General features: G+C 45.4%; 1 protein-coding gene across 3 annotated transcripts in view; it reads left to right on the top strand.

The window, feature by feature from the left end:
• NAT8L (N-acetyltransferase 8 like) overlaps window positions 1–24688 on the top strand; it is a 76538-nt gene that overhangs the window by 6987 nt on the left and 44863 nt on the right. The window contains exons 2-3 of one of the 3 annotated variants that reach the window (XM_033950847.1): window positions 24029–24193; window positions 24305–24433. In XM_033950847.1, coding sequence (XP_033806738.1) covers window positions 24029–24193; window positions 24305–24433 — 294 coding nt within the window. Of the gene's footprint in view, window positions 1–23996; window positions 24194–24304; window positions 24434–24688 lie in introns of all 3 variants that reach the window. The other 2 variants (XM_033950864.1, XM_033950855.1) reach the window with 2 other exon arrangements.

The following is a 24688-nucleotide window of genomic DNA, read 5'->3' as shown; positions in this document are numbered from 1 at the left end:
AAACATACCTGAATCATTAAATGCTCCCAACTTTTATGTTCAGCGGCTTCTAAGAAATGGCCGCCGCGTTGTTCCACTCACTGAAATAGTGTCCCCGGACGTCATATCCGGGGATCAATAACTAAGGTCAACTTGAGCTAACCAGTCAGCTGATTCATTTAACCCCTCCGGGGCCATGGAGTTCAACATGAAAAAGAACAAAATGAAAAAAAGCTAAGTTATTATCTTTTCTATATAACTTATTATTAATGAGTGAAAAATTATCTAATTGACTATTTATAAAGCCATAGGGGATGAATGAAGATCTGCAAGCAGCACGTGGTGACTGGAGAGTGAGGCTGCTTGCAGGGACAGTGAAGGGAGCAGGCTGAGATAGCGGCAAGGGAAGAGAGAGGAGCGTGAAGGCAGTTAAGCAACAGAGCTTGCAGAGAGGCGGAGGCAGTGGGAAAGAGGAACAGAAAGCAGTCGGGGAGGCAGAGGACTGCTGTAGAGAGGAGCGGAGAGAAGCGCAGCAGATTGGGACACAGAGAGGGAAGAGGCGGGTTGTAATAGTAACAATAAACCTTTGTAATGGCAGGTAGGACTAGAAGCAAGACTTCAATCAAAACAGGCAGTTCAGTCACCGAGAGCACCCAGGGGATGGCTATGGTGCGAGTACAGATGGAAGGGGAACCAGGACGGAGGGCAGAGGTCTCTGTACAGACCGAGGCCACGTCGGAACCAACGACACCGCCAGGAGCACCCCGGACAACATACCTGAAGACTTCAGGGCCCTGGGGGAGAAGCTGAGGAGGATGGATGCGCAGGTAGTCTTCTCCTCGATTCTCCCAGTGAAGGGCAAGGGCAGAGGATCGAATACTGAGGGCGAACGACTGGCTGCGAGGATGGTGCAAGGAGATGAGCTTCGGGTTTCTGCACCATGGAGAAGCACTGCAAGGGCTACAGGGACATGACGGGCTGCACCTGACCAGAAGAGGGAAGAATGTCCTTGGACACCGTCTGGCCCGCCTTCTCCACAGGGCTTTAAACTAGGTAAGTCGGGGGAGGGTACAGACATAAACAACATACCTGGCGAACTAAACTGCCAATACTTTTTTGAGGCTGAGGTAAGTAGTCACCAAAATTCTGGGTCGGGGGTGAGTGCACACACTTTCAAGTTGGGAGTAGGGTCACATCAAATTTATGGGTCACATTGTAATTCTGGGTCTAAGGGGAGTACACACTGTAGTCCTGGGTATATGGGGAATACACATTGTAGTTCTGGGCCTAAGGAAAGCACAAATAACGCAAACAATGCTAAAGGTGTTCAAATAGCTCAAGCAGAAATATCCCCATTGAGACGTAACAAAAATACAACATGGAGGGCTATGTACGTCAACGCACACAGTTTAGGAAACAAGATCCTGGAATTGGAAACAGAAATAAGGAATGCCGACCTGGATGTGGTGGCGATATCCGAGACCTGGCTCACAGACTCCCACGGGTGGGATATGGACATACCAGGTTACAACTTGCTTTGCCGGGACAGGGAGGGCAGAATGGGAGGAGGTGTAGCATTATATACTAAAGATGACATTAAGGTCACGAGAATCACAGATGTCCAGTATACTGGAGAATCCCTTTGGGTTAATTTGGCCAGAGGGAAAGACAAATGCTTGTATCTTGGCGTAATTTACAGACCCCCAAGACAACAAGATGACCTGGATATGGAAATAATCGGAGATATAGAAAATATCACCTTGCGTGGGGACACAGTATTGCTAGGTGACTTCAACATGCCTGATGTGGATTGGGTTACACTTACCTCTGCTTCCGGCAGCAGCAGGAGGCTATTAAACACTATGAAGGGAGCAAGACTCAGGCAACTGGTGTTGGAACCGACAAGGGATCAGGCAATACTGGACCTGATACTTACCAATGGAGAAAGTGTCACAGAGGTCTCGGTGGGCGACACATTGGCCTCCAGTGACCACAACATGGTATGGTTCAATCTCAGGAAAGGTTTCACTAAATCTACCACACTGACCAAGGTCCTCAAATTCAAGGACACAAATTTCAAAGAAATGGGAGACTTCGTTCACCAGGCGCTACAAAGCCAAGCAAAAACTGATAATGTGGAAGAAATGTGGTCGACTTTGAAAGCCACCATACAAGAAGCAACAAACCGCTATGTTAAATCAGTAAGTAAACGGCGAAGGAACAATAAGCCACAGTGGTTTACTGCGGAGATCTCAGACCTAATCAAGGAGAAGAAAAAAGCATACATCTCTTACAAAAAATCTGGGAAGCAGGACTCTAGAGCAGACTACCTGACCAAATCAAAAGCCGTCAAAACAGCAGTCAGAGAGGCTAAATTCCACATGGAAGAGTCTCTGGCAAAGAACATCCAGAAGGGAGATAAATCCTTCTTCAGGTATATCAGTGACAGAAGAAAAAACTCAGGCGGGATTGTAAGCCTTAGGAATCCAGACGGAGACTATGTGGATAAGGATTCGGAAAAAGCCCAACTATTAAATGAATACTTCTGCTCAGTCTTCACCCGAGAAGCGCCGGGGCTCAGCCCTCAGCTACAGACAAGGGTTGGCTCAGTTGACCCTTTTATAAACTTTGAGTTTACGCCCAGCAGTGTCTACGGTGAGCTGTCGAAGCTCAAGGTTAACAAAGCAATGGGGCCAGACAACCTGCACCCCAGAGTGCTTAGGGAGCTGAGTGATGTCTTGGCGGAGCCACTGTCCGCGCTCTTCAACCTCTCCCTTAGTACAGGCAGCATCCCGTTGGACTGGAGGACGGCTAACGTCATTCCACTCCACAAGAAAGGCTCAAAGATGGAGACAGCAAACTACAGACCAGTGAGTCTAACATCGATAGTGAGCAAACTAATGGAAACTCTAATTAAACACCAATTGGATAAAATCCTGGATGAAAAGAATCTAAGGGATCCCCGACAACATGGATTTACTAAGGGGAGATCATGCCAATCCAACCTGATCAGCTTCTTTGATTGGGTGACGGAGAAGCTGGATATTGGGGAGTCCCTAGACATTGTGTACCTGGACTTTAGCAAAGCATTCGATAGTGTACCACACCGCAGGTTGCTGGGTAAGATGAGTTCTATAGGATTAGGTGACACATTGACGCAATGGGTTGGGAGCTGGCTTGGAGGTAGGCTTCAAAGGGAGGTGGTGAATGGCACCCCCTCCGAAATGACGGAGGTGATCAGTGGAGTGCCACAGGGCTCGGTCTTGGGCCCAATCCTATTCAACATCTTTATAAGGGACTTGGCAGAAGGGCTTCGAGGTAAAATAACATTATTCGCCGATGACGCCAAACTAAGTAATGTAGTGGGCAAATGCACAACAGACGAAGATTCAATGCCCGACAACATGATGCACGACCTACTCCTGCTGGAGCGCTGGTCTAAGACATGGCAACTCAACTTCAATGCCAAAAAATGCAAAATTATGCACCTGGGCAGCCAAAATCCATGCAAGTCTTATACCCTTAATGGCGAGATCCTAGCAAAAACGGTAGCAGAACGAGACTTGGGGGTAATCGTCAGTGAGGACATGAAGTCTGCCAATCAAGTGGAGCAGGCTTCATCCAAGGCAAGACAAATAATGGGTTGCATACGAAGGGGTTTCGTCAGCCGTAAGGAGGAAGTCATTATGCCATTATATAGATCCATGGTGAGGCCCCACCTGGAATACTGTGTGCAATTTTGGAGGCCACATTATCGCAAGGATGTGCTGAGACTGGAGTCGGTGCAGAGAATGGCCACCCGGATGGTCTCGGGACTCAAGGATCTTCCATATGAAGAACGGCTTGACAAATTGCAGCTATACTCGCTCGAGGAGCGCAGAGAGAGGGGAGACATGATCGAGACGTTCAAGTATCTTACGGGCCGCATCGAGGCGGAGGAAGATATCTTCTTTTTCAAGGGTCCCACGACAACAAGAGGGCATCCGTGGAAACTCAGGGGAGGGAAACTGCGAGGAGACACCAGGAAGTTCTTTTTCACTGAAAGAGTGGTTGATCGCTGGAACAGTCTTCCACTACAGGTGATTGAGGCCAGCAGCGTGCCCGATTTTAAGGCCAAATGGGATAGACACGTGGGATCTATTCACAGAGAAAGATAGGGGAGGGTCATTAGGGTGGGCAGACTAGATGGGCCGTGGCCCTTATCTGCCGTCTATTTCTATGTTTCTATGTTTCTATGTTGATTTGTCTTGGGTTCACTTTTAAGAATTGTCAGAATGACTATCACTCCTGAGCCATCTTTATCCGAGCTGAAGAGCCCTAACTGCTTTAGCCTTTCCTCAGAGAGATCATCCCATCCCCTTTATCATTTTTGTCGCCCTTCTCTGTACTTTTTCTAATTCTGCTATAGTCATTTTAGATGCGGTGACCAGAATTACACACAATATTCAAGATGTGGTCACACCATGGAACGATATGAAGGCATTATTACACTCATTTTTGTTTTCCATTCCTTTCCTAATAATTCTTAACATTCTATTTTCTTTGCTACTGCTGCACACGGAGCAGAGGGTTTCAGTGTAGTTAACGGTGGTCACCTATATTTTTTTTACTGGGCAGTGACTCCTAATGTGGAACCTTGCATCACTAGCTATAGTTCTCTGAGAACAAACAGGCATTATATTATTACACTAGCTTTATAGCCCGTTACATTAACGGGTGCTAGAATATATGTGTGTCTGTCTTTATTTCTTTCTCTCTCTGTCTCCTTAGCCGCTTTTTCCTGTCCATTCTCCCTTATTTTTACCTCCCCTGTGTCCACCACCACCCCTTCACTGCTCCCCTTATCCAGCAGCAGCCCTTCTCCCTTTGTTTTACCTCCCCCTGTCCATCAGCACCTCTTCCTGCTCCCCCTGTCCAGCAGTAAGCCTCCCTTCATTTTTCCCCCGTGTCCATCATCACCTCTTCCTGCTCCCTCTGTCCAGCAGTAGGCCTCCCTTCATTTCCCCCCGTCCATCAGCACCTCTTCCTGCTCCCCCTGTCCAGCAGTAGGCCTCCCTTCATTTCCCCCCCTGTCCATCAGCACCTCTTCCTGCTCCCCCTGTCCAGCAGTAGGCCTCCCTTCATTTCCCCCCCTGTCCATCAGCACCTCTTCCTGCTCCCCCTGTCCAGCAGTAGGCCTCCCTTCATTTCCCCCCCTGTCCATCAGCACCTCTTCCTGCTCCCCCTGTCCAGCAGTAGGCCTCCCTTCATTTTTCCCCCCCTGTCCATCAGCACCTCTTCCTGTTCCCCCCTGTCAAGCAATAAGCCTTCCTTCCTTTCCCCCCCCTGTCCATCACCTCTTCCTGCTCCCTCTGTCCAGCAATAGGCCTCCCTTCATTTCCCCCTCCTGTCCATCAGCACCCCTTCCTGCTCCCCCTGTCCACGGGAGTTAGTACAGGGCCGGTGTCTGCCATTCTCCCCAGAATCCTTGCGCCCCCCCCTTCCCTTCCCACGGACCTGACTACCTACCCGGCGATTCAAGGAGCGTGTGCAGCATTCTTCACACACTGCTTCAGGTCCTTCTGCCCTGATTTACTTTGGCACGTCCCTGATGACATCATCAGAGACGCGGCAGAGCAAATCAGGGAAGAAGAAGGGCCCGAAGCAGCATGTGAAGACTGGTGCACACGCTGCTTGAATCGCCAAGGTAGTCGGGTCCGCGGGAAGGGGGGGTGAGCGGAAAAGGAAAAGGACTCTGACTCCTGTGGTCTGTCGCGGAGGGTGGCCAGGCTCCATTTCAACCGCAGGGAAGGCTCACTGCCCCAGCTCCTTACCAGTCCGCAGCCCGGGCCAGGTCTCCCGCGCTTTCTCAGCGGCCCGGCTCGCTTGGTTGTTGTTTTTTTTGTTTACTTGGCCACTCCGCTTCCTGCATTCACTGTGACGTAATAAGCATGCATGCGCACTTGTCTTGCCACATCCCGACAGAAAAGGGATCAGGGAACACGCGAGGCAAGTGCGCATGCGCGGCTAGCATTTTATTATTTAAGATGTGGGTGATGTCATCCACAGAACCTGGTATGGACACTATCAAGTGCACTGTCATAGAAACATGACAGCAGATATAGGCCAAATGATCCATCTAGTCTGTCCATCCGCAGTAACAATTATCTTTCTCTCTCTGAGAGATCCCACATGCCTATCCTAGGCCCTCTTGAATTCAGAGTCTCTGCTTCCACCACTTCTTCTGGGAGGCTGTTCAACGCATCTACCACCCTTTCTGTAAAAAAGTATTTCCTCAGATTACTTCAAAGCCTATCATCTTTTAACTTCATCTTATGCCCTCTCATTGCAGAGTTTCCTTTCAAATGAAAGACTCGACTCATGCACATTTATATTATGTAGGTATTTAAACATCTCTATCATATCTCCCCTCTCCTGCCTTTCCTCCAAAGTATACAGATTGAGATCTTTAAGTCTGTCCCCATATGCCTTATCACAAAGACCACACACCATTTTAGTAGCCTTCGTCTAGACCGACTTCATCCTTTTTATATCTTTTTGAAGGTGCGGCCTCCAGAATTGTACACACTATTCTAAATGAGATCTCACTAGAGTCTTATACAGAGGCATCAATACCTCCCTTTTCCTACTGGCCATACCTCTCCTTATGCAACCTGGCATCCTTCTAGCTTTCGCTGTCATCTTTTTCAAGCTGTTGTGGCCATCTTAAGATCATCACATACAATCACACCCAAGTCCTGCTCTTCTGTCGTGCACATAAGTTCTTCACCCCCTAAACCAAGTATTTTGTGCAGCCCCGGTCGAGGGCGATGCAGTGTTTTCCTCTGCCGCCCCCGGGTGTTTACCATCTTGCCAGCTCCCTCCTCTGTCTTGCTGCAGCGTTTGCGCAGCCCCAGAAACATTTTTTTTCCAGCCAATGTGGCCCAGGGAAGCCAAAAGGTTGGACACCCCTGCCCTAAACTGTACCGTTCCCTCAGGTTTTTGCATCCCAAATGCATGGCCTTGCATTTCGTAGCATTAAATTTTAGCTGCTAAATTTCAGAGCATTCTTCAAGCTTCACCAGGTCTTTTTTCATGTTATTCACACCATCAGGTGTGTCCACTCTATTACAGATGTTGGTATCATCCGAAAAGAAAGCAAATCTTACCAGACAACCCTTCAGCAATATCATTTATAAAAATGTTAAAAAGAGCAGGCCCAAGAACAGAACCTTGAGGCACACCACTGGTAACATCCCTTTCCTCAGAGCAATCTCCATTGATCACTATCCTCCGTCACCTTCCACTCAACTAGTTCCTGACCCAGCCTGTCACTTTGGGACCCATCCCAAGGGTACTCAGTTTATTTATTAGACGTCTGTGTGGAACACTGTCAAAGGCTTTGTTAAAATCTAAATACACCATATCTAGTGCACATCCTCTATCCAATTCTCTGGTCACCCAGTCAAAGACATTGATCAGATTTGTCTGACAAGACCTACCTCTAGCGAATCCATGTTGCCTCCAGTCCTGTAATCCACAGGATTTCAGAAACTTGACCATTCTCTATTTTAAAAGCATTTCCATTAATTTGCTTACCACAGAAGTCACTTTAAAAAGAATTTAAGGTAGTGCCTGTACTGCACGTATGTCAATGCTTTCCCATCCAATATCTGCTCGCAGGACCCATAGTTTTCTGTGGAGCTGAGAAGCTGTGCCTTCAGTGTTCTCTTCAGTTTGTCAAACCTTTTGATATTTTGGTACATTCCCATCATTTTTTAAAATCATGTTTCTCTATTCCTACAGGCTTTGGTTTATTTTTGGCAACTTTTTTGTTTGTGGCCTTTGGACCACTTTGAATCTTTTTTTTCTTTTTTTTTTCTGGTTGGGAGCATTGCTCATTTTTGGACCTTTTTTTTTTCCCTAAAGCTCCCTAGACCATTGAGCCCTTTGACTTGTGATGGCCATTTTTCCCTTCCATGTCAAAATCAGTACCACATCAAGCGTAGTTCGGGACTCCAAAACCTGATGCTCAGCCTCCTGTGACCCTGGCATCGACATTGGCACCAACACCACATTGTAAGCGTCAAGCTCCTTGCAGCTCCAGGACTATACTTCATCTTTATTGATGCCTCGAGCATCAAAGAATGTAGCACATAAAAAAGCTAAGAAGCATTAACATTCTTCTAGGCATCCTCCCAAGCATTGACTTCATCAATGGTCATCGTAGTGTTAATGCTTTCTCCAGATTTCTCTGCAGAGGTGTACCTCAAAAGCAAGGTCTCCCATGCCACGCCAACTGGTATAGCAGATTGCTTCCAGTCGGTCTCTTTTGGTACCAGTACTGTGTCTTTCTAGGAGGAGATCTGGGCTATGCTCTGACAAGAGCGTTAGAGGCAACTGCGGACGGTCTTCACAGGCTTTAACGGCTTCCATTCTAGCCTTAGCCTCAGCCCAGCCCAGGGATGCATCAAAGTGTCAATTGAGGACAAGATCACACACACCTGCTCAACGTCGAGCATTGGAGCCTGCATGGACACACTAGACATATGCATCATTAATGTAAGCATTATCCCCTGTTTCACTTCAACATTCCTCAGTACATGGACAACGTTCCTCTCGATGCACATTCCCTGATTCACCTTGGAAGGAGTACTTTGAAGAGTTTGACTTGGCTATCTCTATCAACTCCAGTGAGGAGTTGTTAGAATACTCTGCAAGAGTCCTGTGGTATACCTTCTGATTTTTTTTGTCTCCTCCACTATGCTTATCTCCACATGAGTATCTCTTAATGTATTATGTTTTACATTTATTGTAAACAGAGTCGAGCTTCTCGTGGTTGATATCTCGGTCTATAAAAGTAAGTTTTAGTTTAATGGCTTCTTAACAGATGGGGCAGGCATTGCCTGTCAAATGGAAATGGGGGTATGAAGGATAATTGATACAAAAAATTATTTTAAGACGCTCAGACTGTTTTAGAGCGTTTCAGCTATTGAACTAGCCTTCATCGGGGGACAATATAGTTGCTGTGCTACTGTGAAAACAATGAAATAAAATGAATATAAATATCAAAAATAAATAACTTCAAGCGATTATTTGTATGTAAAAGACATTCTTGTAGTTGAAACTACTTGTTTGCAATTTGAACCAAAAGATAAACTTAAAGATTTTAGCCAAAACTTAAAGATTTTAGCCAAAACTTAAAGATTTTAGCCAAAACTTAAAGATTCTAGCCAAAACTTAAAGATTCTATCTATTATTTAAGAGACATTATGTTATAAGCACTCTTACTAGTGATTTTCTCTAGAACTGTAAAACGTAAATCTTCAAAACTGTGATCTAACTCTAAAACAGTGTGCAACTAAGGGGGCTGCAGTATCGCCTTGTCTTGGGTGTGATCAAGGCGATACTGCAGCCCCCTTAGTTGCACACTGTTTTAGAGTTAGATCACAGTTTTGAAGATTTACGTTTTACAGTTCTAGAGAAAATCACTAGATCTGAAAGAGGGGGTGACATCAATGTTACTCTCCTGAAGAAAGAAAAACGATGGCTATTCAAATTAAACTTTGACACCATCAAGGATTAAACAGGGAATGGGACTTGTGATTTAATTTAGGGTTTCTTCAGATTTATTCTGCTCCCGTTCAGTCCACTGTTTGTTTTTAACAACAAAGAAGTTCTTCCATTGGAGCCATTTTAAATGGGGAATTACTCTTTATTATTTACTCAGTAGGTATAGACAATGATGTTAAATGTCTAGTAAGGATTTTTTTATGTACAAAACATCTCCGGTGTGTAACATTTAGTAGGGATCTATACATACGATTTCTATGTTGTGCAACGCAACGGTCTTTGTCATCACGCTGTTCTCTATCAGTTGTAGATGTTTAAGTTCCCTATAATGTTTTCTACGTCACTGTCATTGCATTCAGCAGGTATAGCAATAATGGTAAATGTCTATTAGGGATTCATATATAGAATATCTACGTTATGTAACGTAACGTCTTTTGCGTCATCACATCGTTACGTTCTTACCAGCTGTGGACAATTGCCGAAAAAGCTCATTAGGAACTTTTATATAGAACATTCAAGTTCATGCGTGTACACCACAACAGCAAAGCTGAGACATGGTATAGGTAAGATGGTTTAGTACTGGGATTTTCCTTATGTTTTCTGTTTGTTTTATCTTATCTTCTAGAGGTAATTTTGAATAAAGTATGGAGCTTTTTGTAAGTTCCATTTGTGCGTTTCTGAAACATACTTAATTGTAGCGATTCCTCATAGTAGCGATTTTTTTTTTTTTTTTTTGCAGTAAGGGTGCTTTTAACATAAGGTCTCTTAAATAATAGATAGAATCTTCATTAAGTTTTGGCTAGAATCTTTGTTTAAGTTTTGGTTCAAATTGCAAACAAGTAGTTTCAATTACAAGAATGTCTTTTACATACAAATAATCGCTTGAAGTTATTTATTTTTGATATTTATATTCATTTTATTTTATTTCATTGTTTTCACAGTAGCACAGCAACCATATTGTCCCCCGATGAAGGCTAGTTCAATAGCTGAAACACTCTGAGCGTCTTAAAATAATTTTTTGTATCAATTATCCTTCATACCCCCTTTTTTCTTTTTTGAGTTGTTTTTTTTGTGGGTTGGATAATGATCCGTGTGTTTGTTAGTTAAATGGGAGGCATCTCATTCTGAACTCTTTAAGCTCCTTGACTTTGAGACGCCACCAAATGAGTCTTTGCTTTCCTTTTTACCATCAATATGCAGGAAAAGGTTCAGTGGCATCTTGTCAAGCACCTTCAGGCAGCTATCTTAATTCATGATCTACCCCCCTAGCTCAATTTGCCAGCTTTCCTAATCTCTGTAAACATTTCATCTGTCTGCTCATTCTGTCCAGGGGGACGGAAGTATAACCCTACCTTTATATTCCTTCCCTTCACACATGGAATTTCTTTCCATATGGATTCCACACTGCTGTCGATATTATGCAGAATGTTTGACTTGATTCAATTCCCTCTTTAACATATAGTGCAATTCCCCCTCCAATTTTACTCTATTCTTACGATATTTGTACCCAGGTAAGTGTCCTATTGATATCCTCATTCCACCAGGTCTCAGAGATGCCTATTATATCGACCTCATCATTCAGTGCTATATATTGTAACTCTTTATTTTTTTTTAGGCTTCTGTATACTGCATTTGTATACTGACACTTCAAATTGTGTGTTTTCCTTGTATCTACAGGCTGCTGAAGATGACAGGGATAGCTTGACATCTTTACTCTGCTTCTCTCTTAAGCACTCTTGGCTTTCTTTCACCATTTTTTTTTTTAAACCTCTCTATTGGGACTCCCTAAATGTTCTGATTGAACAGTATCCTTCAAGGATACTCTGTACCAAGTCATATGCTCCTGGGCGACTGTAGGCTTCTCCTCCCTCCCCCTATCTTAGTTTAAAAGCTGCTCTGTCTCCTTTTTAAACATTAGCACTAGCAGCCTGGTTCCATCCCAGTTAAGGCGAAATCCATCCATTCGGAATAGGCTCCCCCTTTCCCAGAAGGTAGCCCAGTTCCTGACAAATCTAAATCCCTCATCCCTGCACCATCATCTCAACCACGCATTGAGACTTCAGAGCTCTGCCTGCCTCTTGGGTCCTGCGCATGGAACTAGAAGCATTTCTGAAAATGCTTCCCTGAAGGATCTGGATTCCAGCTTTCTAACTAAGCCTAAATTTTTCTTCCTGTTCTGTGTCATTTGTACCTACATATACCAAGACAGCTGGCTCCTCCCCAGCACTATCTAAAATCCTATCTAAGTGTTGCATCAGCTCTGCCACCTTCCCACCAGGCAGGCATGTGACCAGGCGATCCTCGCACCCACCTGCCTCCAGCTACCTACTTGCCTAATGATTGAATTGCCAACCATAACAGCTGTCCTAACCCTTCCTGCCTGGGAAGAAGTTTCTGGAGACACATCCTCGGTGTGAAAGGATATTTCATCCCCTGGTGGGCAGTTCCTAGCTATAGGATTATTTCCTACTTCACCAGGGTGATGCTGTCCTTCTAGGAGACCTCTCCTCTCCAAGGCAGCACAGGGGACACCAGACTGGAGGTGGGACTTCTCTACAGCATCCCTGTAGGGTCTCCTCTATGTACTTTGTCTCCCTCAGCTCCTTCAAGTCTGCTACTCTAGCCTCAAAGGAATGAACTCGTTCTCTGAGAGCTAGGATCTCTTTGCAACAAGCACACGCATAACTTCTTGCCAACCAGGAGAAAATCATACATGTAACATTCGGTGTAAAAGTCTGGATAGCACCCTTCTTGCTGCTGGACTATTGTCTGCATCTTATTGAGCTGATTAATTAAACCCTATTAAGCTACTAGGAATATATTAGACTAGTATACTGTAGAGAGCCTTAGGATTATATTGTATGCTTATTTAGTGTTTGATTCTTAGCAGGTAATGAAATATAATATGTAGTAATTTTTCTATTGTCCTAATTAGAATAATTGACTATAAAGTAAAGAAATGAGCTAGAGGAGGGCGGAAGGGAATGGAGACTAAGCCTGCTCTGCCTGCCAGAGACTTATCTCTAGCAGAAGTTTCAAGTTTACAAAAGTTTAGAACTATGGAGACTAGCCAAGTAAAGTTTGTTCTTAACCCTTTCAGGACCATATGGATCGTAGGCCAATTTTTGTGGTTTTGACGACATTTTTATGGTAAAAAGGGCTTGCAGATGCCAAAAAATTGATTTTTTTTGTGAAATATCATTATTTTTATTTAAAAAAATCACACTTCTGGCTTATGGACAGTGTGGCAAGTGAATCTTCTCGTCAATCTAGCAACGACGCTAATGAATGAATGTCGGAACCAGTTTGTTTACATAAAGACAGTATCATATGGAATCCATACATATCAAATTTAGAACTGTAGACTATCCCAATCAAAATTTATAGGATTTTAAAGTTATGGGACAAATATGTCCCTTGGTCCTGAAAGGGCTACGATCTAAACTGCCTATAGAAGGGAACCTACTATTTAGCTTTTCTCCCCAAACCTATCAAAGCTTAGAGCAAAATAATGTATACATACCCATAGATCTACTTTTCTTCTCTCAGAAAAAGAATTTCCATAGCAAAGCAGCAGATGAATCCAGACTAGTGGGTATAGCTCACATCGACCAGCAGGTGGAGATAGAGAACTGATTAACAGTTGGCCTTAAAGCCTGGTGTTCCTCTTGTTACTTCAGTTTTGCTCTATCTCCCAGCAGGAATGGAGCTTACTCTACTAGCTCCTGGATTCTGGCTGGGGCCGGTTTGGTGGTGTTCCTGTGGCTTCCTCTGTTGAGACTCGGTCTCTTCAGTAGGACAGGGGTGCCTGGCTGAGCGGTGCCGGCTTTGGGAGCTACACCTGGGCCCTCCCAGGTCCCTTCTCCACCCTCCCCTCCGTTGGTTTGAGTGGGTTCTTGGGCCACTGCAGGAAGTTCGTCTTGGAGTTCTTCATTCCAGTACAAAAAAAAAAAAAAAAAACACAGCGTCTTCCTGCTTGTGCTGAGCCATGCTGTGTGGCTTGCAGTGCGATTACCAGCTGTAACCCGGCTGCAGTTAGAACGGGGACCGGTTGGTGAGTTACTGTGTTTGCTGTCTGCCTCCTCTTTAGTCAGTCGGTCGTTCGTGTTCGTTCCGGCGGTCGCGGGGGGGGGGGGCGGAGTCAGCGGTCGGCGGCGTGGTGCCACACGTGTGAAAAAAAAAAGAAAGTTTTTTTTTGAAGCGCCGGTTTTAGCGATGGCAGCAGTGGCGGCTCAGCGGTGCTCGCGCTGTGGGAAGCGCAGAGCACTGTCAGGCTTCTGCTCTGCAGGGTGTGGGGACACACCGGCAGAAGATGCCTTCCTGCAAGCGGGTGAGTTAGCCATCTCCCGTGTCAGTGAGGCACGGTCTACGTCCCCGGGCCTCGAGGGTGACTCGGGGGGACTGCAAGGCTCTTCCGCGGCTGAGGGGAGGTCAGCGGAGGTCGGGGAGCCGGGGTCGCTAGGGGACAGCGCGGCTGCGCGCCCTAGCATTGATCAGGCTGGTTCAACTTTACTGGGGGTGAGTTCCTTCTCCCCGGAATTTGTTATGTTATTGCACCAAGCATTTCTGCTACAGGGCTCGCAGTCGGCCCCTGTCCGTCCCTCCCGGGGCCTTCCACCTCCACGGGTTTAACCGGGGCTAATGCCGGCCCGTCTGCGGGTCCTGTACTGTCGCCGAGGCGGTCGCAGGGGGCGAAGAAACGCAGACTCGCGACCGTGGACGCTGAAGGTCATCTTCCCTTTTCACCTTTCTCCCTTCCTGAATCATTAGAGGAAGGGGAGGTCTTAGATTGGGAGGTAGAGGATCCCCCGGGCAGGGAAGTTGATGATCCTTCCGCGCTCCGGCTGTTTCATAGAGAGGAGCTGGCGTCCTTGATTTCCAAGGCTTTGCAGGGTTTAAATATCTCTCAGGAGGATGCTAAGGTGTCGGGTAACCCCCTGATGGCAGGTACGCGTAAGCCACCTAGGTCCTTTCCGGTGCATGAAGCCATGCAGGAGCTGATCTCGGAGCAATGGGATACGCCGGAGGCCAGTTTACGAGTGGCAAAGGCCATGCGGCTCCTGTATCCGGTTGACCCGACCGAACTTGAAAAGTTTAGGTTACCTAGGGTGGACGCTTTGGTGGCAGCGGTAACGAAAAAGACTACCTTGCCGGTGGAAGGGGGGGTGACACTAAAGGATGCGCAGGATAGGAAGATTGAATCTTCACTAAAAATGTCCTTTGAAGTAGCTGCGGTTACCTTACAGGCCGCTATTTGCAGCTCGTATGCGGCGAGGGCATGTTTGCAGTGGTCACAAGGGATGACCGATAATTTAATGGAGTCCGGGGGTTCTGTCCCTTCGGAACTGGCTGATTTGGAGTCAGGCTTGGCCTATTTGGCAGACTCCTTATATGACATTATTCGAGCATCTGCGAAACAGATGTCTCTGTCAGTGGTATCGCGCAGATCCTTATGGCTCCGACATTGGGCAGCAGATGCTGCATCCAAGCTTAGGCTGGTGAGACTCCCTTTTAAAGGAGGTTTATTATTTGGAGAGGACTTAGAGAAATTGGTGAAAGATTTTGGGGATACCAAAACACAGCGTCTACCGGAGGATAGGGCTAGGCCCCCGGTGAGGTCCTCCTTGTCTAGACCGCGCTTCAGAGATGTGAGGCGGTCCAGGCCTGGTAAACCATTCTTCAGATCAGCATGTGGTTCTTTCTCTGCGTCGAGGCCTAGGTTTCAGCAGAGGAGTTCCTTTCGTACGACGAAACCCTCTTCAGGTCAGCCAACACGTACCCCACCAAGTCGCACTCCGCAATGACGGTGGCTTGGCTCCCTCCGCCCTTCCCTTAGGGGGCCGGCTTTCGGCGTTCCGGGCGGAGTGGGCCACAATCACGTCAGATCAGTGGGTGTTGGACATTGTTCGAGAAGGGTACAAGTTGGAGTTCGCCTCTCCCGTCGAAGATTCTTTCTTGGTATCCCCGTGCCATGGGGCGGCCAAGGGAGAGGCGGTCCGCATGACTCTTCAGGGGCTGCTCGATCTGGGGGCGGTGGTACCGGTACCCCCGGACGAGGTAGGCCGCGGGATATATTCCCTTTACTTCATTGTTCCAAAGAAGGGGGGGTCGTTCAGACCGGTGCTGGACCTCAAAGTGGTCAACAGATTTCTCAGTGTTCGCCATTTCCGGATGGAGACGGTACGCTCGGTCATTGCGGCAGTTCGACCGGGAGAGTTCCTCACGTCCCTAGATCTCAAGGAGGCGTACCTACATATCCCGATCTGGCCTCCGCATCAGCGGTATCTAAGGTTTGCGATTCTTGGCCAGCACTATCAGTTTCGGGCAATGCCCTTTGGCCTGGCGACGGCTCCCCGCACCTTTTCCAAAGTCATGGTCGTGGTAGCAGCCTCTCTTCGCAAGGAAGGGATTCGGGTACACCCTTACTTAGACGACTGGCTGATCCGCGCCTCGTCCAGACAGGAGAGTTTGTCGGTTACTCAGAGGGTAATATCTCTCCTTCAGTCGTTAGGGTGGATAGTCAATTTTCCCAAGAGTTTTCTGTCCCCGTCGCAGTCTTTGGTACATCTGGGGGTCAGATTCGACACTGCTCTGGGGAGAGTATTTCTACCCCGAGACCGGGGAGAGAAATTGCAGGCTCAGATTCGCCTACTTCTCGGGTCGCCCAGACTTCGGGTTTGGGATTATGTGCAGGTTTTGGGCTCCATGGTAGCGACTCTGGAGGTGGTCCCCTGGGCTCGGGGCCACATGAGACCCTTACAACAGTCGCTTCTCTCTCGCTGGTCCCCAGCTTCTCTGGACTACAATGTGCGTCTCCGATGGAGTCCTCGGGCGGCTCGCAGCATGCAATGGTGGCTACACGAGTTGCACCTGTGGCGGGGCATGCCGTTAGCCACACCGGAGTGGGTGGTGGTGACGACGGATGCCAGTCTGAGGGGCTGGGGGGCCCAGTGCCTGCAAGCGTCGGTGCAGGGAGTGTGGTCCTTAGAGGAAGCACAGTGGCCCATCAATTTGTTGGAGTTAAAAGCGATCAGATTGGCGCTGAGGGCTTTTCAGTCCCTGATTCAGGACAGGCCGACCAGAATCTTTTCGGACAGTGTCACGGCGGTCGCATATGTCAATCGTCAGGGGGGCACTCGGAGTCCGCAGTTGGCCGAAGAGGCAAGGATATTGTTTCAGTGGGCAGAAGGGCATGTTCCGCTTCTGTCGGCGGCATACATTGCAGGTCACGAAAACGTGCAAGCGGACTTCCTCAGCAGAAATCTTCTAGATCCGGGCGAGTGGGCATTGTCGGCTCGAGCGTTCGACCTGCTAGTCCGTCGGTGGGGGTTGCCAGAGTTGGATCTCATGGCTTCGTCCCGCAATGCGAAGTTGCCTCGCTTCTTCAGCAGGCGCACGGGGAAGGGCTCGGAGGGGGTGGACGCGTTGGCCCTCCCATGGCCTCCAAATTCCCTTCTGTATGTGTTCCCGCCTTGGCCCATGATAGGGCGGGTGTTACAACGCATCGCTCTCTTTCACGGCAGGGTAATCCTGGTGGCTCCGGATTGGCCGCGTCGACCGTGGTACGCAGATCTCGTTCAGCTTTCAGTAGGCGATCGGGTGACGTTCCAGGTAACTCCGGACTTACTAACTCAGGGCCCAATCTGGATGGAAGATCCGGCCCGCTTTGGTCTTACGGCCTAGCTCTTGAGCGGTCAAGGCTAAAGAAGAAGGGCTATTCGGAGCAGGTGATTGCCACGCTTCTTAAAGCTAAGAAGATTTCGACTTCGACCTCCTATGCGAGAGTCTGGAAGATTTTTGATGCTTGGTGCGGTCGACAGGGAATCGCGCCCTTCCATGCATCTCTGGCGGCTATTCTTGCCTTTCTGCAGGAAGGCGTAGAGAAAGGATTAGCCTATAACTCTTTAAGGGTTCAGGTGGCGGCCCTTGCCTGTTACAGGGGCCGGGTGGCTGGCGCGTCGCTGGCGTCGCAGCCGGACGTGGTCCGTTTCCTCAAAGGGGTTCACCATATCCGCCCGCCGGTAAGGCGAATTTGTCCTTCCTGGAATCTTAAACTCGTCCTGGGGAGGTTGCAGGGGGCACCTTTTGAACCCCTGTCAGCGGCCACTTTGAAGGATGTCACGCTGAAAACAGTGTTCTTGGTGGCAATGGCTTCGGCGAGGCGAGTATCGGAGCTTCAGGCGCTTTCTTGCAGAGAACCCTTTTTACGTTTTTCTGAGACGGGGGTGTCAGTGCGGCCGGTGCCGTCCTTCCTGCCTAAGGTGATTTCTTCAATTCATGTGAACCAGAGTGTATTCCTCCCGTCCTTCCGGAAGGAGGATTGGGGTAAACGATTTTTGTCTTTGCGTCGACTGGATGTGCGGCGTATGCTTCTCCATTATTTGGGGGTGACGAATGATTTTCGTAGGTCGGACCATCTCTTTGTATTGTTCGCGGGTAAGAACAAGGGGATGGCGGCGTCTAAAGCGTCCATTGCGCGTTGGGTCAAGGAGACGATTGCTTCGGCTTATGTGTTGACAGGTAAGAAAGTACCGGAGCACCTTCATGCTCATTCCACTCGGGCATTGGCTACGTCTTGGGCGGAGTCCGGGGGGATGTCTTTGGAGGAAATTTGCCGAGCGGCCACTTGGTCGTCGGGTAATACCTTTTCGAAGCATTATCGCTTAGACGTAGCAGCCAGTGCGGAGGCAAGTTTTGGCACTGCGGTACTGGCGGAGGCGGCATTGGCGTCCCACCCGGTTTGAGTTTGCTTTGCTACATCCCACTAGTCTGGATTCATCTGCTGCTTTGCTATGGAAGGTAAAATTATGGTCTTACCTGTTAATTTTCTTTCCTTTAGAAGCAGCAGATGAATCCAGAGCCCCTCCCCAAGTGCACTGTATGTGTGTAGGGTGTTTGTTTATGGTTTCAGTTGGGATATGGTTGGTAATTGTATTATTTAGGGGCACATTTTCTACTGGAATGAAGTTTTATGGATGCTCATGCTCCTTTCGGGCTGCTTGGGCAAAATGCATAACTGAAGTAACAAGAGGAACACCAGGCTTTAAGGCCAACTGTTAATCAGTTCTCTATCTCCACCTGCTGGTCGATGTGAGCTATACCCACTAGTCTGGATTCATCTGCTGCTTCTAAAGGAAAGAAAATTAACAGGTAAGACCATAATTTTACCGTCCTCTTCCCTTTTTCTCTCCTCTGAGAAAGAATGAGCAAGTGCCAATAATCGAAACCCTTTTCCTGGATATCTAGCAAAATATTTCTCCGGCTGTGTGTCCAGAGTTCCGGGGGGGTGTGCTGCTCATTAACCCCCTCCCCACCAAAAAAAAATCTAAATTAGAGTATATACTTGTCTCTAGAACAGCAGCACTTGGTATGGGAAAGCCTAGTAGAGCTTCACTTCACACGTGTCTTAAGTAACCTGGTGGATGGGCTAGTGAACATAGAGAGGAGGACCCAGGCACATAAGCCATCCACTACATTTATGGTGGAAAGCGTGAACCCACTAAAATCCTATATTGCCATATTGGTGCCACCTGTAGCCACGAGGGCTATTGTGGTAGACGGGTGGGTCTAGTACAGGGATCTCAAAGTCCCTCCTTGAGGGCCTCAATCCAGTTGGGTTTTCAGGATTTCCCTAATGAATATGCATTGAAAGCAGTGCATGCACATAAATCTCATGCATATTCAACCTGACTGGATTGCAGCCCTCAAGGAGAGACTGAGATCCCTGGTCTAGTAGGTTTTGGAGGGCTCGGCTTAAATTATAAGGGGTATATGGTGAGAGATACTTTTGGCATTCTTTATGTGAAATTCACAGCAGTGCTCTCTAAGGCAGTGGTTCTTAAAACCTGTCCTGGAGGCTCACCAGCCAGTTGGGTTTTCAGGATTGCTCTAATACATATGCATGGAGCAGATTTGCATACCTGTCACCTCCCATGTATGTAGATCTCTCTCATGCATATTCTTTAGTGCTATCCTGAAAACCCAACTGGCTGGTGGTCCAGGACAGGTTTGAGAGCCACTGCTCCAAGGTGTCCCACTGCTCGTTGGCATGTCTGTATGGCCACTCTCGCATCCAAATGGTCTGGATTTGGACAATTTCAACTTGGATGTTTCTTTGGTTGAAAATGGGGTATAAACCTGTTCTGAGCTCTTTGGGGAAAATGGAATACAAAACAAATTAAATAAAATAGTTAGGCGTCATAAGAGTTGAATGGTCCTGCCTTCCTAGATGTCCAAGTAGACGATTTAACTGAAGGCTTAATAAAATCACTGTCTTGTGGCTCATAAGTATAAAATAGGACACACACAGGGTCATTTTAGACATCCAAGTCCAATTTAGACATTTCCTCCAAAATGCCCAAAGTCGGAAGCACAGAAACATCTGTTTTAGAAAGCTGAACCATTAGAAATCCAAAAAAGTATATATATCTTTTTGGATTTCTAATGGTTCAGCTTTCTAAAACAGATGTTTCTGTGCTTCCAACTTTGGGCATTTTGGGGGAAATGTCTAAATTGGACTTGGATGTCTAAAATGACCCTCTGTGTGTCCTATTTTATACTTATGGGCCACAAAACACAGTGATTTTATTAAGCCTTCAGTTAGCTGAAAATAATTCTATGTATGAACAAATGTTGTCTTGTTTCAATAAATATGGGTGTTTTTGAGCAGCTTTGTTGAGCATATAAAAATGAAGATTTGTTATACCACCCTGTAGACCAGGGGTTCTTAACCTGGGGTCTGTGGATGGATTTCAGGGGCTCCCTGAGGATCAGATAAAAATTAACATTTATATTTACTATATAGCCCAGTGTTGATTTTTCTCACAGATTAACGAGAGGAGGAGTAGTAGGAGATCTTTTTTTTTTTTTTTTTAATTTGCACAAGAGGATTGTATTTTATAATTGGCTGTTTTTGCATAAAAAGAGGGTTTGTTTACTTTAAAGTTTTTAGTAATACTTCGTATGTCGTATGAGACAATAAAATATTGGTAAAGTACATTATATTCATTGCATGCAAAGTTGTGTTTATGTGAATATTTCTGGGGCAGGGGGTCCATTGTTTCCATCAGGATCTTAAAGGAGTCTGTGACTCAAAGGTTAAGAATCGCTGCTATAGACAAACTATTCAGGTGGTTTACAATACAAAAATAGAAATTTGCTCTCAAAGCAGGGGAATCCTTTGAAGAATTTCCAAACACTTCAACTTTGAAGTTCAGTTTTCAAATATAATGAAATGGAACTTGCATGAATGAAGGCAAGATGTAGAAGACAAAGAAAAAGTTTGAGAACTGGACACTGATCACTGCCAATAACCTGCTGAAGAGTTTGTCAACAGTCCATAGCACATTGCCATGGGTGAAAATGATTTTTTGTTTGAGAACAGATTTTTCAAGCAATGTTCTGGAGTTTGCTAAACCAAACCTTAAGCTTATATACCGCAACTTCTCTATAAATATAGAGCTCGACAAGGTTTATAAAAAATTAAAGGGGAAGTACAGTGAGAATTGGTGGTAGGGGGAAGCGGAAATTTTACATTTTTGAAAATAGCCAAGTTTGCTCCAACTGTTGCCAATTTGTTTATGGCAGCGTTTGAAGATGCTGATAGCAGCAATAAACAACTCCTGCTTCCACATCTCTCCAAATAGAAACGGCCCGTAAACGCTCCTACAGTCACTGTATCCCACTCATTGATGGCATTCCAAAGAGTAGTGAAAATCTTCCTCTTCAGCTGAATAGAAGCATTGACTCTTCTTTTCTTTCCTCCTATATACACCCTGTTTTGTGACCAGTCTAGCCCTTGGCCTACTGTGTATGTTTTTTTTTTTTTTTATTGTAACCTGTTCCAAGCTTCCAGGAGGATGGGATAGAAATCGAAATAAATTATTTTAATAATCAAGGCTAAATGCGCTACTAGTGAAACTGAAGTCATCCGATAACTAGACAAATTATCATTATTAGCTTGGCTAGTTTATGAATAGTATTTATTTTTGTGAAATGTGATGAATATTATACTGGTCTTGTTAAGCGATTACAGAGTTTCAGTTGAAAATTTATATTAAATACAATTATTATGTTACAGCCATGTTTATTTATCCAAGCGGAATGCCAAAAATGCTAGGTATTTCCAGAATTTTGGTCAGTAGTGTAAATAGGACCATATAAATAGCTGTCTTATCTTTATATGCTAACCTATGGCTGGTTAAGTCTGAATATTAATTTAACTGGTCACATGCTATATGGCTTGGAAAAAAACAACATAGAAACTCAATACTGTAGCCTGAACAGGGTCTGGCATTGAATTTCTGGTTTTAGCTTGGGCAGCAGACAAAAGAGAGCTGTCTGCTTCTGGCTGAATATTGGGAGGGAAATTTATTAAATATTTTCTTTTCTTGGAATACTACTTGCCTGAAAGTATATAAAGCATGAGTAAAGCTCCTTGTGTTGGGCAAAGGGAGAGAAAAGCCAACTATCAATCCTTTATTGGGTAACTTGTAAAAAGTAAGCCAGCTGTGGTTTTCTCCTTTTTCAACACCCAGGGGCACTAGCTATAACCAATATTGTATGATAACTTACAGTCCCATTAATTTCCTGCTTTTTAACACTATTGAAATGAACATGTCGCACCTTTTTGTGGCTTTGTGCTATGTAACCTTTATTTATTTATTTTTGTAACCAAACATGGAGCGTGACCAGCATTGAAACAGTTGCAATGACTGGAAGGCAAACTCTGGTTCATCTCTAGGGGGGAGCGTTCCTTCCTTGAAGAGTTTCACGTCTCTGAGTGACTCATAAATTGTTGATCACGATCCATACTCAGGTTACTTGTTTGAATGAGAGGTCAGTTTATATACTTTTGGATGCTACAAAGCATGGCTAGAAGAAGGTTGAAGTATATTGCACAAAGATGACAAACATCGAGGACTATTATTCCTAGGTTAGGGATAATCGAATAGTTATTGCTGGACTCGATGTGGGCCATGTTTACTGCCTGCCTCGGGGGTCAATTGACTGTGCTTTGGCAATTCAGAAAAGGAGTAAAAACTGTGTTTGAGCGTGCTTTTGGTGCAAGTCATGCAATAGTATGAGGATATAAAGATTTTTCCTCTTCAGGCCAAGGGCTATATTGTTGGTGAATTGTCTTTTTGGCTGTGTTATGTGACAGCGTATTGATGTGCAAGTTTTTAACTTGGTTGTTGTATTTTATTGTTTTTATTGCATTTTTGTCACTTGGAATGATTTTGTATGTGTGCATTGTTCCCTGCCTAGATTTGTAGATAATTGGGTTATAAATAATTTTAAATAAATCAAACTACTATAATTAAGAGAACTGAAGATGTTTCTTCAAATTTCATTAAGTTCTAAGCTAAACTCAAAACGCAGCTCATCAAATTCATCAGTGTAAGTCCTGCCTAAGGCCTAGAAGAACCCTGGTGACGCTGAGATGAGAGAGTCATGCCAACTGCCAGCATGAAGCAGGACCTGTTCTTCTGGGCCTTAGGCAGGACTTAACACTGAAGAATTTTGATGAGCTGTTCTTTGTTTGGCTTAGAATTTAACAAAATTTGAAGCAATATCTTTGGTTTTCTTAATCATAGTTGTTTCCTCACTACCTTGGAAAGACTGCAATGCATGGCTACCAATATAATCTTGGCTTCCACTGAAGAACCATGCCAGCTAATACTTTCCTGGAAAGCAAAACATTTCTACACCGCAATGGCATTTTATATGGTGAACAACCAAAAGGGAGACAGAAGTCCACAATAAAAGGCAAACAAGATGTCTAATCAAGCCTACAAAATGACATCTTTAAGTCCAGCAAAGGTCGTGAAAAGTATTATGTACCTCCTTGGCATTCTTACACGCCAAAATGTTTTAGAGTAAGAACGCCAAGGAAGTACATAATGCTTTTCACAATCTCTGCGTTTTTGTTTGAAAATCATTTGACATATTATATTATCCCCTGAAGAAGGCAACCTTTTGTTGCTGAAACTTGGATCCTTGTTGGGACTTAAAGATTTCATCTCGTAGGCTCTATTTTGACATTTTATATGGTGTCAATGTAATCTGGAAAATTGCATTTTCATTTGCATACGGTTTGCAGCTCGCTTTTTACAGCAGCTGTCTATATGACCCAGGTAACATTAAATCAGGAGGCTTCTATAATAGCAGGTTGTGTGCGCATAATACTGTTAAAGTAGCTGTGGTCTGAATTTTTTTCACAAAATGTAAATCGGCATTATTCACAACAGTATCACGAGAGAGCTATAGTTTTGCTTCCTGTGCTAGATAGTTTGGGGATACATGCTGGAGTAGGTATATTCTGGCATGTTCTGCATTTGAAAATAACTTTTGTTAGTAATCTTTAAATATTTCAGTTTATGTAATTTTGTCAATGGAATGTGTTTTTTGTCTGTTTTTTGGGCTTTTGTATTCCGAAATCAACACTAAATTCTCTTTTCTGACAGGTATCGTTTATTTCTCTTCCTTATCTCCATAGTAATGTGCTTTGTTGTGACCAAGTCCTTGCTGCTGACCTGCTGTTTGCCCATCTTGCTAGTGGGCTTGAGGTACTACTACAGTAGAAAAGTTATCCTCAGCTATCTCGAGTATGCGCTACACACGGACATGTCTGATATTGAACAATATTACATGAGACCGCCAGGTGAGTATAACTCCTCCCCCACTGAAGCAAAATACACCAAAAAAAACTCCCATCAACACTGGCCAATAATAGTTCTTCGTGTCAACATATGAAAAAAAAAATTCAATTTAGGAAACGCGAAGGGGCTGTATATGCTGAAGCTCTTTAGGGTATGGAATCCACACAGTTGTACAGTGGCATCTCTGGTTCAAGAAAAGGCTTTGCGTGTTTGGCATATTGGAAGAACATGTCATAGGACTGGTAGGTATATATGTATATATACTTTTTTTTTCTTGTGGTTGAGGTATGATAAATAAGAGATGACTGCCCTTAAAGGAAGGGTTTTCAGGAGTATCTAAGACATGTACACCTTCTTAATTCATACAGGAGGCTTTGACTACTTTTTACGACATTTGAACAAGGTTTCCTTACTCGTTTAATGCTGCTGCACAGCTTTACTCTGCTGAGAAGACTTGAAGTTTCTACACATTCAAATGTTTTCGGATCATTTTAAAG

This window comes from Geotrypetes seraphini, chromosome 1 (assembly GCF_902459505.1).
Source record: "Geotrypetes seraphini chromosome 1, aGeoSer1.1, whole genome shotgun sequence".
In the NCBI taxonomy this organism is placed as follows: Eukaryota; Metazoa; Chordata; class Amphibia; order Gymnophiona; family Dermophiidae; genus Geotrypetes; species Geotrypetes seraphini.
Note: the sequence above shows the minus strand (reverse complement) of the source record. Positions and strands in the feature narration are given on the sequence as shown.